The sequence below is a fragment of the Oncorhynchus gorbuscha genome, linkage group LG23, assembly GCF_021184085.1.
Source record: "Oncorhynchus gorbuscha isolate QuinsamMale2020 ecotype Even-year linkage group LG23, OgorEven_v1.0, whole genome shotgun sequence".
NCBI lineage: Eukaryota > Metazoa > Chordata > Actinopteri > Salmoniformes > Salmonidae > Oncorhynchus > Oncorhynchus gorbuscha.
Window position 1 is genome coordinate 59895788 of NC_060195.1, and position 15404 is coordinate 59911191.

The following is a 15404-nucleotide window of genomic DNA, read 5'->3' on the forward strand; positions in this document are numbered from 1 at the left end:
GACCTTAGCCCAGACCTCAGACACAGTCAACTATCTGATGCTTGATTCCTTGTTTGTGTCTCTGTGTAGGCGTTTGAAGACATTTACATAGAGCAGAGGAAGACCATTAAGGTAGTGCTGGAGTACGCAGACAAAGTCTTCACTTATATCTTCATCCTGGAGATGCTGCTGAAGTGGGTGGCCTACGGATTCAAGAAGTACTTCACCAACGCCTGGTGTTGGCTGGACTTCCTCATTGTTGATGTATGTATTTGCTGGAGTTGTATGTGAACTCCGTACATACACGATGACCTCGAACACGCTTTGTCAGCAGATGAATTCAAATCTAAGCTTTGGATAGCAATTTAGAGTGATTTGATTCATTTTGTGATTATTCATTTACCAATTGGAATGAATGGAAATTCCATAACATTTTTTACCCATGTACCACACATAGTTCTCCTCCTGCAACTGCCTCTCCTGACATTGTTTATTTTTCTCTCTCTCTCTCTTGCTCTCTGTTTTTCTCTCTCTTTCTGTCTCTGTCTCTGTCTCTCTCTCTCTCTCTCTCTCTCTCTCTCTCTCTCTCTCTCTGTTTCTGTCTCTCTCTCTCTCTCTCTCTCTCTCTCTCTCTCTCTCTCTCTCTCTCTCTCTCTCTCTCTCTCTCTCTCTCTCTCTCTCTCTCTCTCTCTCTCTCTCTCTCTCTCTCTCTCAGGTGTCTCTGGTGAGCTTGGTAGCCAATGCGTTAGGCTACTCTGAGCTGAGTGCCATTAAGTCCCTACGAACCCTGCGGGCCTTAAGACCCCTGAGGGCCTTGTCACGGTTCGAGGGCATGAGGGTAAGGTTCACTGGAGAACATGTTTCTTGCCGAACTGCGATCAGAAAGAGCCTCTCAAGCAGCTTTTAGGAAATTTGCTATGATAAAGTCCACTGCAATTGAGTCTTTTGAAAGTAACTAAATGTCATAACTAAATGTAGCTTATTTTAGGAGACGAATGCCTTGTAGCATTCTTTTGCCTAGCCGCAGTCCTTTTAAAATGGCTGAGGCTTCTAGAAGGAGGAAAATAGAAACCAGCGATGTATTTTAAATGGACGCATGCCTGTGTATAGAGCTGGATTTCGAGAGATACGTCTCTCGTTGGGTATCTGCGTGACTTCCCTCCACATTGTGTAGATAGATTCTAACATTGCTCTGCCTCAATGTTGCTTGTGTGGGGCCTTTTGATGTGTAATTATTTTTTCTTTGTGTGTCTTTTCGTTTACAGTAAAACACTTGTTGTGACTTCATCCTGACTCTTCTAAGGTTTTTTCTGTTTTGCTTTTGACCTTTTGAGTGGTTAAATGTGCTCCGTCGCCACTCCTTTGAAAGAGAATTTCCTTCCTTTTCCTTTCCTTAAATAGTTAACTGTCAAACTCTTGTGGTAGTTTTTGTAACATGCTTTGTACTGAAAATAACACAGTGAAAATACTGTACACATATTCCCATGTGTTCCTAAACCTAACACAATATTTCAATATTACCACCGCTATTCACCCTCCCTATACATGATTATATTATTATTGCATATGTTATCATCTATGGTAACCAGAATTCTTGGATAAGCCTAGAAATGCATGTTTTCTTGAGTAACAAGAGTGTGCATTTCAGCTTCAACTTTATCTCACTCAACACACTGTCACATTACCTTCTAGTCCTATCCAGAGAAACCTCAGCGAACCGGTTTGACCGAGCCCTCTAACCGTGTCATCTATGATTTGACAGGTGGTGGTGAACGCCCTCCTGGGTGCCATCCCGTCCATCATGAACGTGCTGCTGGTGTGCCTCATCTTCTGGCTCATCTTCAGCATCATGGGCGTCAATCTGTTCGCAGGGAAGTACTACCACTGCGTCAACACCACCAACGACGAGACCTTTCCCATCGAGGTGGTCAACAACAAGAGCGACTGTCTGGCCCTGGCCAATGACAGCGCCCGATGGAAGAATGTCAAGATCAACTTTGATAATGTCGGGGCCGGGTACTTGGCCTTGTTGCAAGTGGTGAGTGGGACAGTTGTCTGTTGGCGTTCGGGAAGATGATGCTTTAAATCTGGTTTAAAAGTGTAGTTATTATGAAACGTGCATATTATGTTCATTTACACTGAGTGAACAAAGCATTAGGAAAGCCTGCACTTTCCATGACACAGACTGATCAGATGAATTTTAGTGTGTCAAGAACTGCAACGCTGCTGGATTTTTCACCCTCAGCAGTTTCTCGTGTGAATCAAGAATGGTCCACCATCCAAACGACATCCAGGCAATTTTGACACAACTGCGGGGAGCATTGGAGTCAAAATGGGCCAGCATCCCTGTGGAACGCTTTCGACACCTTCTAGAGTCCATGCCCCGACCAATTGAGGCTATTTTAGGAGCAAAAGGGGAAGCAACAATATTAGGAAGGTGTTCCTAATGTTTTGTACACTCAGTGTACATACTGAATGCCTGTATGGCGGTCTTGTTTTTGACTTTCTGTGCTGCTTTTGTGCTTTTAAATCAGTGTGGAGTATTTTTTTTGTTGTTCGAGACTTAGCTTATCAACTTTCACAGAGTATTGTGACTATTCAGTTAATATTGTTTTACCTGCTACCAAAATAGCTCTCCTAAACCAAAAGTAGTGGAGCGGAGCCTGACTGCAAGGCTGCAGCTAGGGAACAGGGAAGTCAGATGTAAGTAACCACTCGAGAGTGACCCCTCAGAGAGTAACTCATTCTGTTCTCTGTTCTCTGCTCCTAGGCAACGTTCAAAGGTTGGATGGACATCATGTACGCAGCTGTGGACTCTCGTAATGTAAGTGTTTCCTTGGGGCTCTGGTCATGGTGAATGGCGGACAGTTTAAAGTCAGGTTGACTCTTGCATTTAAGGTTTTGAGTTGACATTTTTTTTTATTGGAATGTTGGTGTTTTAAAAAAAGAAAGAAAATGTCTTCCCTTAGGAAACTCCTGTAAATAAGGGTTTGACTTGAATATGTGCAGTGATGAAACGTTTTTCTGTATATCTTCCTTATTTGTGTTTCAGGTGGAGCTTCAGCCCCAATATGAACAGAACCTCTACATGTATCTGTACTTCGTCATCTTCATCATCTTTGGCTCCTTCTTCACTCTCAACCTCTTCATTGGTGTCATCATTGACAACTTCAACCAACAGAAGAAAAAGATAAGTATTCTGTAGTGAACAGGTGTTCGTGGACAGTGTTTTGTCAAACCTGTTGCTGGCTGAGAGATGATTCTAAATATGGCAGGCATATGAGTTACACACACACACACATTCACCTTCCAGTCGATAAGAGAGCTGACACTGTGAATGCAGTCTCCGTGATACGGAGACAAGAGGGAAAAGACCGAAAGTTCAAGGAGGAAGAGGAGAGAGCGTAAAATAGCCTGAGAGAGATATCGAGAGGAGAGGGATGAGGGAGGGAGAGATCTGAAAAGCGTGCCTAGCCCTGAGCTAACAATGACTGAAAGAAGCTTGAGGGAAAGAGAGAGAGAGAGACGCTTTGGGTAGGGAGAGAGACAGACAGACAGACAGACAGACAGACAGACAGACAGACAGACAGACAGACAGACAGACAGACAGACAGACAGACAGACAGACAGACAGACAGACAGACAGACAGACAGACAGACAGACAGACAGACAGACAGACAGACAGACAGACAGACAGACAGACAGACAGACAGACAGTGTCATGTTTTGTCTTATATTGTCTTGTCATTTTGCTTTTCCTTCTGTGCGTTTTCCCCCTGCTGGTCTTTTTAGGTTCGTTCCCTTTTTTCTCTCTCCCTCTCTCTCTCTCTCTTCTCTCTATCGTTCCGTTCCTGCTCCCAGCTGTTCCTATTCCCCTAATCAATCATTTAGTCTTCCCACACCTGTTCCCTATCTTTTCCCCTGATTAGAGTCCCTATTTCTCCCCTTGTTTTCCGTTTCTGTCCTGTCGGATCCTTGTATACTGTTCACCGTGCTGTGTCTTTGTATCGCCCTGTCGTGTCGTGTTTCCCTCAGATGCTGCGTGGTGAGCAGGTGTCTGAGTCTGCTACGGTCAAGTGCCTTCCCGAGGCAACCTGCAGTTCATTATCGAGTCTCCAGTCAGTTCTCGTGATTACGAGTGAAATTGTTTCTTATGCTTTATTTACCGCTCCGATTTGTCTAGGAGTATTGCTATTTCCTTAAACTGGATTAAAGACTCTGTTTTCGCCAAGTCGCTTTTGGGTCCTCATTCACCTGCATAACAGACAGACAGACAGACAGACAGACAGACAGACAGACAGACAGACAGACAGACAGACAGACAGACAGACAGACAGACAGACAGACAGACAGACAGACAGACAGACAGACAGACAGACAGACAGACAGACAGACAGACAGACAGACAGACAGACAGACAGACAGACAGACAGACAGACAGACAGACAGACAGACAGACAGACAGACAGACATGCTCTGGGTGTACGTGTGTTAGGTTTTCACCAGGTTCTGTGTTGTTCCCTTTACTTTGGAGGTCAGGACATCTTCATGACAGAGGAACAGAAGAAGTACTACAATGCCATGAAGAAGCTCGGCTCCAAGAAGCCCCAGAAGCCTATTCCCAGGCCAACGGTTTGACACTGATATTGACACCTATTGATATTACAATAACCATTCAACCAAGCAGTAGCTCAAATATTTGAGACGGATTAAGAATTCATATTTAAGACGGATTTCTCAAAATAACAAAAAATGTCAAAATCAACATTTATTTTGAATTCTCACAGTAATGCTGATTAAATATATTTCTATCGCTCTCTACCTCTCTCTGTTTCTCTCTCTCCCTTCATCCGTTCTAGAATGCATTCCAAGGCTGTGTGTTTGACTTCGTAACGAAGCAGGCTTTTGACATTGTCATCATGATCCTCATCTGCCTCAACATGGTCACTATGATGGTGGAAGAGGATGACCAGACACCAGAGAGGGAAAAAATCCTCCACTGGATTAACTTTGTCTTTATAGTGCTCTTCACTGGGGAGTGTACGCTCAAAATGATATCCCTCCGCCATTACTACTTCACCATTGGCTGGAACGTGTTTGACTTTGTCGTTGTCATCCTTTCAATTGTAGGTAAGAACCCTGACTCTTCATAGTCTTTTGAATCAAAATGTCGCATTCAGAATAAATGTTTGGAGTTGTAACTGAGAAATTGTTTGTGTTAAATTGGTGTGGTTTTTGTTTCTGTCCTTACAGGTATGTTTTTATCAGAATTGATTGAGAAGTACTTTGTTTCCCCAACGTTATTCCGAGTCATCCGACTTGCCAGAATCGGCCGCATCCTCCGTCTCATCAAGGGCGCTAAGGGCATCCGGACGCTTTTGTTCGCCTTGATGATGTCACTTCCTGCCCTGTTTAACATTGGCCTCCTGCTCTTCCTGGTCATGTTCATCTACGCCATCTTCGGCATGTCCAACTTCGCCTACGTCAAGCACGAGGCGGGAATCGACGACATGTTCAACTTCGAGACGTTCGGCAACAGCATGCTCTGCCTGTTCCAGATCACCACGTCGGCGGGCTGGGACGGCCTCCTGGCGCCCATCCTCAACAAGAAGGAGCCCGACTGTGACAGCCAGATGGAGCACCCGGGCACCTTATACCGGGGAAACTGCGGCAACCCGCCTGTGGCCATGTTCTTTTTCGTCAGCTACATCATCATCTGTTTCCTCATCGTGGTCAACATGTACATCGCCGTCATCCTGGAGAACTTCAGCGTGGCCACCGAGGAGTCGGCCGAGCCGCTGAGCGAGGACGACTTTGAGATGTTCTACGAGGTGTGGGAGCGCTTCGACCCGGACGCCACGCAGTTCGTGGAGTACGACAAGCTGTCGGACTTTGCAGACGCTTTGGACCCACCGCTGCGAATGGCCAAGCCCAACCACATCCAGCTGATCAAAATGGATCTGCCCATGGTCAGCGGGGAGCGCATCCACTGCCTTGACATCCTGTTTGCCTTCACCAAGCGTGTCCTGGGAGAGGGCGAAGGCTTGGACCTCCTCCGGGGCCAGATGGAGGAGCGCTTCATGGCCTCCAACCCCTCCAAAGTCTCCTACGAACCCATCACCAGTACCCTGCGGCGCAAGCAGGAAGACATGTCTGCCTTGGTGATCCAGAGGTCATTCAGGCGTTACCTGGCCCGACTCGCCCTGAAGAAAGCAGCAGAGCTCTACAAGGAGCAGCCTAAAGGCAGCGTGATGTATGAGCTGGAGGACAAGGAGGTGCTGGTGATAGGACAGTTCGCGGACAACTCCACCTCCACGGAGAAAACGGACATTACGCCCACCACCGCCTCGCTGCCTTCGTACAACAGTGCCACAAACTTGGAAAAGGACCAATATGAGAAAGAATAGAGGGAGAAAGAGAAGAGAGACATAGATCTGAGAGAGCAAAATAAATAAGCGAACAAAAGGACAAATGATGAGTACGAAGACGTTTGCTTTGAAGAAAAACAGATTTACAGAGGACCGATGTATGCTAATGTATTGGTGGAGGAGGTGTGGTGGTGTTGGGTGCTAGGCCAAACTGATGTGTAGCTAGCTAAGGCTGAGGCCTGAGAGCAGGTTTGGAGCCATTTAAGGGGACTGTTCCAGGGGGTTACATAGTAACAAGGCAGGGGAAGATTATTGTTATGTATCACTGCCAGGAGTAAGTGAAAGACGGCGACTCAAAAAGCTGTTGCGTAACCGCTTGTGATTTTCTGTTGAGTGTTACTATCTGACACACATGAGTATACTGTGAAGTTTTCTGTAGCGAGTGCTGCTGCTACCATCATACATCCAGTGTCTTGAATAACGATCGCCGTGTTACTTGCATTTTTGTATAATTTCATTTTTTTTTAAATGGTAAGGAATGTGTTATTGTGTAATTGTGAGAATGTGTCCACTTCTTTTCACGGTTGTAAAAACACCATGTACAGCCAAACTCAGTGACTAAACAAATCCATGTTCCCAATACTAATGCCACATGTGTTTTGTTACTCCCAGAACTATTTGTTCTCAGGCAGTAGTTTTCGTGTATCCCTCTGGGAATAAGCGTAGGTACTGTATATGTAACTAACCGGGTCTCCTGCACACCACAAGACTGTGCTAGCCCGCTGAGGTAAGGTCTGAGACTTAGCTCGGGGGAGCTAACCCAGGTCTGGTCTTCAGATTACTCATCACGTGAACAACACATTATGCACAAGCTTAATTCCACAACCAATCATCGGTGACACTTGGTAAAGATATATCTCGTACATCTATATGAATGGCTGTTGTTCTCCCCTCGCTGTTTTCATGAACACGCCCACGGACAGAGAGATCCTGAATGTATGTCAACAGATTCTTTGAGAGGGATTCAATGAGATCTTCTTCATTTTCGTAGAACATTCATTGTCACAAAGCAATGTGTCCGACAGATGTATTTCAATCTCTCTCTCTCTCTCTCTCTCTCCACTCCTTGTTTCTGTCGAAACACTCGTGTAAAGAAAGATGACTAACAAAAATATAATAAAGGGAACACATAGATGGTCTTTTTCCAAAGATGTCTAACTCCATTATAATACGTGCATATGACACCTGGCGTTGAGTTTAGCACCCGTCTGTACTGCACACTGTACTCATAGTTCATGAAGGATTTTAATTCAAAGCCTGATTCTTTCAAAGCATAGTGATTTGGTTCGATTTATAAACAGTATGGTGTCCTATATGGACCCACAGTATGCATCACACTTCCATTTGATGTGAGGGCACTTTTTTATCTTTTCATGGCCACGCCCCAAAGGGTGTTATGTGAGCGTGCGCGCGTGTGTGCGCCTGTGTTTGCGTGCAGACATCTGTGTGTGTGTGTGTGTGTGTGTGTGTGTGTGTGTGTGTGTGTGTGTGTGTGTGTGTGTGTGTGTGTGTGTGTGTGTGTGCGTGTGCGTGTGCGTGTGCGTGTGCGTGTGTGTGTGTGTGTGTGTGTGTGTGTGTGTGTGTGTGTGCGTGCGTCCGTGCGGGCACGCGCGTGTGTGTGACTGGGGTTCTATACTTGACTTGTATTTCCACGTATTATTAATAGCACTTCTGCTGTAGCTACTGTTGCTTTTCAAATGAACTTTTAGGTTGCCATTTTTCTACAACTTGTTTTGCATTCTGCACACATTGACACATGAAACACTTGTGTGGTCCACATTTCTGTAGATATGAAACATAAAGCAATCGGCGGCCATTTTCCCTTCAGCTAGTGTGTTAGTGAAGGGCATGCAGGTCAGGACTGGCATCAGTTCATCTGCTAACGTGAATGAAAACATTCAAAGGAATAAAGGACACACCTGTTACCTTTCTCTTTTAAGCTGTGCTCTGTCAGAAAGTATGACGATGGCTGGATGTCTGGTTGACGGGATCATCCATGTGGTTGAATTTCATGCTCCACTGAAATGTAAATGTGTGACGAGGGGCATTTTTGTTCGGACCAAAGATGTGACCACAAAACACAAAATCAAGATTTCCAAAATAAAACCGATTTTGGAAAGCATACTTTGTACACAGGATATTTTCAATCAGATTAAACTGTTGCTAACAATAGATTGCATAGCGCATGTTGATTGGTCAATAGGCAGCAGGGAGACATATATCAGCTGTATACAGAGGGAGAGAGATTGAGATTACCCCCACCCTTACCCCATTCAAAACACTTTGCTGATCCTGCCGCCAGATTCTCCCCTGCTGTTGCTTGGCAACCTTACATCACAGCTCCCCCGCTTTTGATTGATCAGTAGTGTCTCCCGACTGCCTACCCACAATACCTTGCAGCGAGCAGGCATACCCTTCCCGACCCCTGTCCTTCCCTCCTTCCCTGCATCAGAAAAGAAAAACACCATGATCAGAAGCCATGGAATACACTTGTTATACTGTACAGTATTACAGTATATGCATAGTATCAATGAACTGCCTTCATATCCCGGTGCTTTGATCCAAGTCCTTTGTGTGCTCAGCACCTGCTGTAGTGGGGGTCTGTTTGAGTAAATGTTGGTTTAATACACACCCATGAGCAGTGAGCCATGACAAGGTCCCCATTCAGGAACAGATTAGCCTGCGTGAGGTGGGAAGACAGGACCACCTTATACCCTAACCTGCCTGCCACCAAAGAGAGGACTCCATGCAAAATAAGGTCAGTGGCTCCACCTAGAGGTGGGCAGACACATGACCAGTCTGGGTAGCACTTCTGGCTGATTTCAAGGAGATTTTCAATAAACATGTTCTATGAGTGCTTGTTGACTGGCTCAAATCATGCAGTAGGCTGAAGTTATGTGCTCAATTAAGTACTCAAATTATGTCATTATAGTAGGTTATTATGTCTGTTGAACTCTTGAGAATAATTTCCATGATTGCCTCGAAATAGTTGCTCAGCAACAGCACAAATGAGCAATAAACAACAATTCCCTAGCAAGGGAATTTTGGTTTTGTCATCAAGTTCCATTGAGTCAAACCATATAACCTGTACTAATTTATTGTATCTGCATTATGTAATTTTATTAATGATTATTTCAATGTTGTTACTGAACTCCTCATTTATCCATAATTTCGACATGATTATATATATATATATATATATATATATATGTATATATAGAGAGAGAAAGAACACCAGAGTAGACTGACTGATTTGATAGTCAGTTTAAAACTAAGACCTTGTTCCTAATGCAGTTTCGGAAATTTCTCAATTCATTACAATCACTACTTTTAAAGGTATCAACAATAACCGAATCGTATCAGCTATAACTGACTTTATACTAAATAACAATACATAAAGTGCCTTCAGAAAGTATTCAGACCCCTTGAATTTTTCCACATACAGCCTTATTCTAAAATGTATTAATCAAACAAAAAAATCCTCAGCTATCTACACATAATACCCCATAATGACAAAGCAAAAACAGGTTCATAGACATTTTTGAAAAAATATTAAGCAAACTGAAATACCTTATTTACATAAGTATTCAGACCCTTTGCTATGAGATACCTGTTCCATTGATCATCCTTGAGATGTTTCTACACTTGATTGGAGTCCACCTGTGGTAAATTCAATTGACTGGACATGATTTGGAAAGGTACACACCTGTCTATATAAGGTCCCACAGTTGACAGGGCACGTCAGAGTAAAAACATCGAAGGAATTCTCAGTAGAGCTCCGAGACAGGATTATGTTGAGGCACAGATCTGAGGAAGGGTACCAAACCAGTTCTGCAGCATTGAAGGTCTCCAACAACAAAATGGCCTTCATCATTCTTAAATGGAAGAAGTGTGGAACCACCAAGACTCTTCTTAGAGCTGGCCGCCCGGCCAAACTGAGCAATCGTGGAGAAGGGCCTTGGACAGGGAGGTGACCAAGAACCTGATGGTCACTGACAGAGCTCTAGAGTTCCTCTGTGGAGATGGGAGAACCTTCCAGAACCATCCCTGCAGCACTCCACCAATCATGCCTTTATGGTAGAGTGGCCAGACAGAAGCCACTCAAAAGTAAAAGGCATATGACAGCCCACTTGGAGTTTGTCAAAGTAGGGTGGTGGCAGCAACAAGCTGTGTGGGTGTTTTTCAGCGGCAGGGACTGGGAGACTAGTCAGGATCAAGGCAAAGATGAACGGAGCACAGAGAGATCCTCGATGAAAACTTGCTCCAGCGCACTCAGGACCTCAGACTGGGGTGAAGGTTCACCTTCCAACAGAACAACAACCCTAAGCACACAGCCAAGACAATGCAGGAGTGGCTTCGGGACAACTCTCTGAATGTCCTCAAGTGGCCCAGACGGAGCCTAAAAAACTGTTTTTTCTTTGTCATTATGGGGTATTGTGTGCAGGTTGATGAGGAAAACAGTTTAATCCATTTTAGAATAAGGCTGTAACCTAACAAAATGTGGAGTCAAGGCGTCTGAATACCTTCAGAAGGCACTGTATATCCTGGAAAAATCAGTTGCTTAGACATTACTGAAAGAACTCCTCAAATTCATTACATAATGTAGAGGTCTTGAGCGCAAGACAGCAGTCTTAGCTATGTGTTACCCTGGGAAACAGACACATTCCGGAGAATCCATCTCACTCCGACTCTGTTGGGCGAGACAGTCAACATGGCACTGGTTTTCTCTGGGGATTTCAGAGGCTACATTTGGAACTGGAAAATGGTTGTGGACAAATACTTTTTTTTACAAATAAACTATAATCTGAAACAGCCATATTTATGTTGAGGATGTACATTTTGTCTTCCTTTAATAATTACAACAATACATTACTGATATGTATGATTCATCTTGACAAAATGTCAAGGTCATAATACTCCGTAACCAAAATGATTGACAAGGGACACAATTTTTCCATTGGTTATTTATTCTCAAAGTCTGATGTTTGTGGAAAAAGGAACAAATGTTGGTGTAAAAAAGAAGAGACAAACAGAGAAAATCTATTTTTGGCCCCCAGTTCTAGGCAGTCTTGATAAACAAAGAGACATTCTGGAACAAAACTAAACCGAACAGGAAGTCTGTGTCCCAAATACCCTATAAGGGTACTACTTCCTTGTTCAAAAGAAGTGCACTATAAAGGGTATAAGGTGCCATTTGGGACCAAGCCAAAAACAACATGAGCTCTGTGCACTTCAAGGCCTTCATGACACAACAGACTGCTGCGGGAATAAACCACAATAAATACCCATTTTCACACTGACCACAATATAGACTACCAAATCATATCTACAGCAGAACAGCAGAGACTGGTACAGACTGGTAGCTTACTTCACCATAGATCATGAATGCTTTGGCACCCTTACGCTACACACCACCTCATTGGCTGACGTGATATGATGTCACAGGATGGGCGAGAGGAGAGAGAGGTCATGAGGGCAAGAGAGCGTGAGAGCGTTAGAAAGAGAGCGAGGAGAACCATAAAGGGGCTCGATGAAGAGACTGGATACAGAGAGAAAAGCGAGTGGAGAAAAAGAACATGTTGTGATGAAGTAGGTCCATTCCTTCCTCAATCCCTCCAGTAACCCCTGCACACTGTAATAACAGTACTGGCACTGTACTGACCTGTATAGAAGAACGTTATAGAACTCTATCCTTCTGTCCACATTTCGCCTGTTTTTATTTCTTTGTATTACAACCGTTATTACGCATTTTTGGGAAAGAGCTCGCAAGTTAAGGTTCTCCCTGCACTGTTTTACACCTGCTGTGTCCTGTGCATGTGACAATAAAGCTCGATAACAAATCATAATGGCAGCACTGAAAATATAGCTTGTCTCGTGAAATTAAGCAAGATGTATGAAACGATTTCAAACGACGTACATTTTCTAAGTTTCATGGTCCAATTGAAAATGGACCTAAATGCAGCGGTAGAGATGGTTATAAGTCTGTGGCTCTAACTACAGTCTCTTGGAGGATTGTCAATAAAACTGTCCAATCTAACGTAAAGTACAAATGTTCTTTCATTTGTTTCCTTTTGACATTCTCACTGCATATATATATATATATATATATATATATATATATATAAATAAATAAAAGTTCATTTTTAAAACAGGGTGTTTTTCCTTTCAACAAAATACATGCAAAATATTCAACATCTATGAGACAACACAAGTCAGCAAGAGACCAACGCTTAATAATAGTAGTACCTCAAAATCGTGTTGATTTGTCATCAGTACTAACAACAGCATGCTGTCATTATCAAAACGCACATTATATTACATACACTTTGTATAGCCATACATAAACTGCAGCTATATACATTTTCCAGTTGACTCCATATAAAAGCTCAATCTACCAAGGCTGTGACTATACCAGTACTGCAATACTTTTTTCCATGGCAAAAATGTAAACATGAAGCAGAAAAAACTCTTCGGTCTTTTAAAAACCTGCTATATATAAATACTGTGAGCAATGTTTATTTCCAACATTAGGGCTGTTTTCCTAAAGAAGTTAAAGCCGCCATCATGTTTTGTTTCATTGCCACGTGACTCACAAGTCACAAGTCATTGCCACGTGACTCACAAGTATCGCGTTGCTGATATCGTCCGAGCCCCACCGTCTATCTTTGTTCATTCGTTTAACTAAAATGTGATCATCTTTTCATTTTCCCATTCGACAAGGAATCATTTTGTTTAATTCTAACTATTTCACAGTCATCGTCCAATAGCGGTTAGACATTCCGAACCGGGACATGGAAACTGTGTGCGCAATAATGTGCAAAGATCCTTCTGAGGCAAAACCCCACAACTTGCCGTTGAAACCTAATCGTTCACTTTGAAAAAGGTACATTCATTTGGAGTTGAAAAACAACAAACACCGTCCTTCAGGTTCTATTCAATCAAACTGGTTTCACTAGTAAAGGGATACTTCAGGATTTTGGCAATGAAGCCCATTAATCTACTTCCCCAGTCCCAGTCCGATGAACTCAAGGATACCATTTTTATGTCCCTGCATCCTTCATCCCTGTACGAAGGAAGTTAGAGGTAGTTTTGCAAGCCAATGCTTACTAGTGCAATGACTGGTAGTCTATGGTCACAGCTAACATCTGGTTTCCATAGACTTCCAGTCATTGCGCTAACGCTAGTTAGCAACTTCTTTCAAACTACACGCAGAGACATAAAAATGGTATCCACAAGTTCATCTGGATCTGGAGAAGGCGATCATTGCCGACATCCTGTAGTATCCCTTTAATTAAGTTGGTCAGCACATTAATCCGAATGTACATACTTGCTGCAAAGGAATGCTTGACTTATCACACTAACCAGTTTCATTGAACTCGCCACAAGTCTACCTGACACTGCTAGTGACTAGTGTTAGTCTCTAGAATGGGTGCATCCCTTTAATTCTCAGGCAGGAGAGAGGACGCCTCAGCCAGCCCGTTGAAAGACCCTTGGCTTTGCTGCTCCTTAGTCCCCACAGATACCTCAGACCGTGTGCTATTCTTCAGTGAAAGTGTAATATCATTACCGTTCATGTCTGTCTGAAAGGCTGAACTGACAATTATTGTCACGAGTTTTGTCCTGGAGGCAGAACTGAGCGATTTCCCCTTAGATAGGCCAGCTACTGAGTCAAAATTGGCTATATTGTAAAAATTCAAAAATGTGCTTTTGGTCTTAAGGTTAGAGTTAGGCATTAGGGTTAGCAGTGTGGTTACGTTTAGGGTTAAGGTTAGGTTTAAATCTCATTTTATGACTTTGTGGCTGTGCCAACTAGTGACCACTCCGCAGAGTTGCCTCTAGAACAAGATTCATGATGAAAAACGCTAACCTGTGTCTGATAGGGCTGCTCATGGTGTAGTGTACTAGTCTCCCCACTGTGGGGAGTGTTGCTCTGCTGCGGGGCTGAGGAACAGGCGTTGGCTGCTGGTGCTTTGTCAGTGTGGGGAAAATGCATATACAGTCCCTCTATCTGGCTGAGGTGGTCTGTGTGCGGCTCGGAGGTGGTTTTAGGCTGCTCCTGTGACACGACCGTGGGGCCATCAGTGGCCCCCTCCCTGTTGGGGAGTGAGAGGCGGAGTGAGGGAGCTTCACAAGGGGATTTTGGTGTGGGGTTCAGCTTGGCTGAGTTGTCCATCTGGTAGTACCCTGATGAAGGGTTGTGGTAGTATGAGTTGGGGTTAGCGCGGTTGGTGTTGTTCTGTGTGCCATCACTGTAACCCAACACAGAGGAGAGAGGGACCACCTCTGTGTGAGAGACTGGGGGTCCACTCACCCCCTCCTCGATAGACTCACAGTCATCTTCCTCCTCCTCCTCCTGAGAGTCACTAGTGTGCAGGCTGTCGGTGCTGCAGTCCGAGAGGCCACTACATAAACTACTATCATAGTCATCATCCTCCTCCTCCTCATCTTCCTCATCTTCGTCCACTTCCTCTTCTAGATGCTGCTCCACGTCGCTGGCACTCGGCAGGTGCATGATGGGAGCCTGCGGGACTGGGATGTTGTCAGACATCAGGGGGTACTGCAGAGCATGCTGGACAGGGATGTTGACTGGTAGTTCTCTGTGGTAACCAATGGTGACCTGTGGTGGTTGTTGCTCGTGGCTCTTTTCCAGCTCCAGCTTCATGATGGTGTGCAGGAAGTGGGTGCGAACACGGATGGGGTTGAACTCGACACGACCTGTGCTGTTACTGCAGCTCTCCTTGCTGCAGCCGCACGGGAATGACATGCGATCTACCTGTACAGACAGACAACCAACATCTCAGTTAGCCTCCAATACTGGACGGTTCCGTTTCCAATGAATAATGAACACATAAACAGATGCATAAGCATAGCAGACGGTCAAACAGCCAGGCAAACAGCCAGGCAAACAGCCAGGCAAACAGCCAGGCAAACAGCCAGCTATCCAGTAGCGGGCCAGCCAGCCAGCCATCATTTAACAGGCAAACATACTGACAGAG

The 15404-nt window shown here is 44.3% G+C and overlaps 2 protein-coding genes across 6 annotated transcripts in view; one reads left to right on the top strand and one right to left on the bottom strand.

The window, feature by feature from the left end:
- LOC124010500 (sodium channel protein type 2 subunit alpha-like) overlaps nt 1-6988 on the top strand; it is a 37987-nt gene extending 30999 nt beyond the window's left edge. For both annotated transcript variants that reach the window (XM_046322994.1, XM_046322993.1), the window contains exons 20-27: nt 70-243; nt 695-817; nt 1742-2017; nt 2750-2803; nt 3032-3169; nt 4508-4612; nt 4840-5110; nt 5234-6988. In XM_046322994.1, coding sequence (XP_046178950.1) covers nt 70-243; nt 695-817; nt 1742-2017; nt 2750-2803; nt 3032-3169; nt 4508-4612; nt 4840-5110; nt 5234-6387 — 2295 coding nt within the window. In that variant the 3' untranslated portion in view covers nt 6388-6988. The remainder of the gene's footprint in view (nt 1-69; nt 244-694; nt 818-1741; nt 2018-2749; nt 2804-3031; nt 3170-4507; nt 4613-4839; nt 5111-5233) is intronic.
- A 4369-nt stretch (nt 6989-11357) lies between these two features.
- Nucleotides 11358-15404, bottom strand: part of LOC124011399 (cysteine/serine-rich nuclear protein 3-like) — a 36827-nt gene continuing 32780 nt past the window's right edge. For all 4 annotated transcript variants that reach the window (XM_046324733.1, XM_046324735.1, XM_046324732.1 and 1 more), the window contains one exon: nt 11358-15181. In XM_046324733.1, coding sequence (XP_046180689.1) covers nt 14195-15181 — 987 coding nt within the window. In that variant the 3' untranslated portion in view covers nt 11358-14194. The remainder of the gene's footprint in view (nt 15182-15404) is intronic.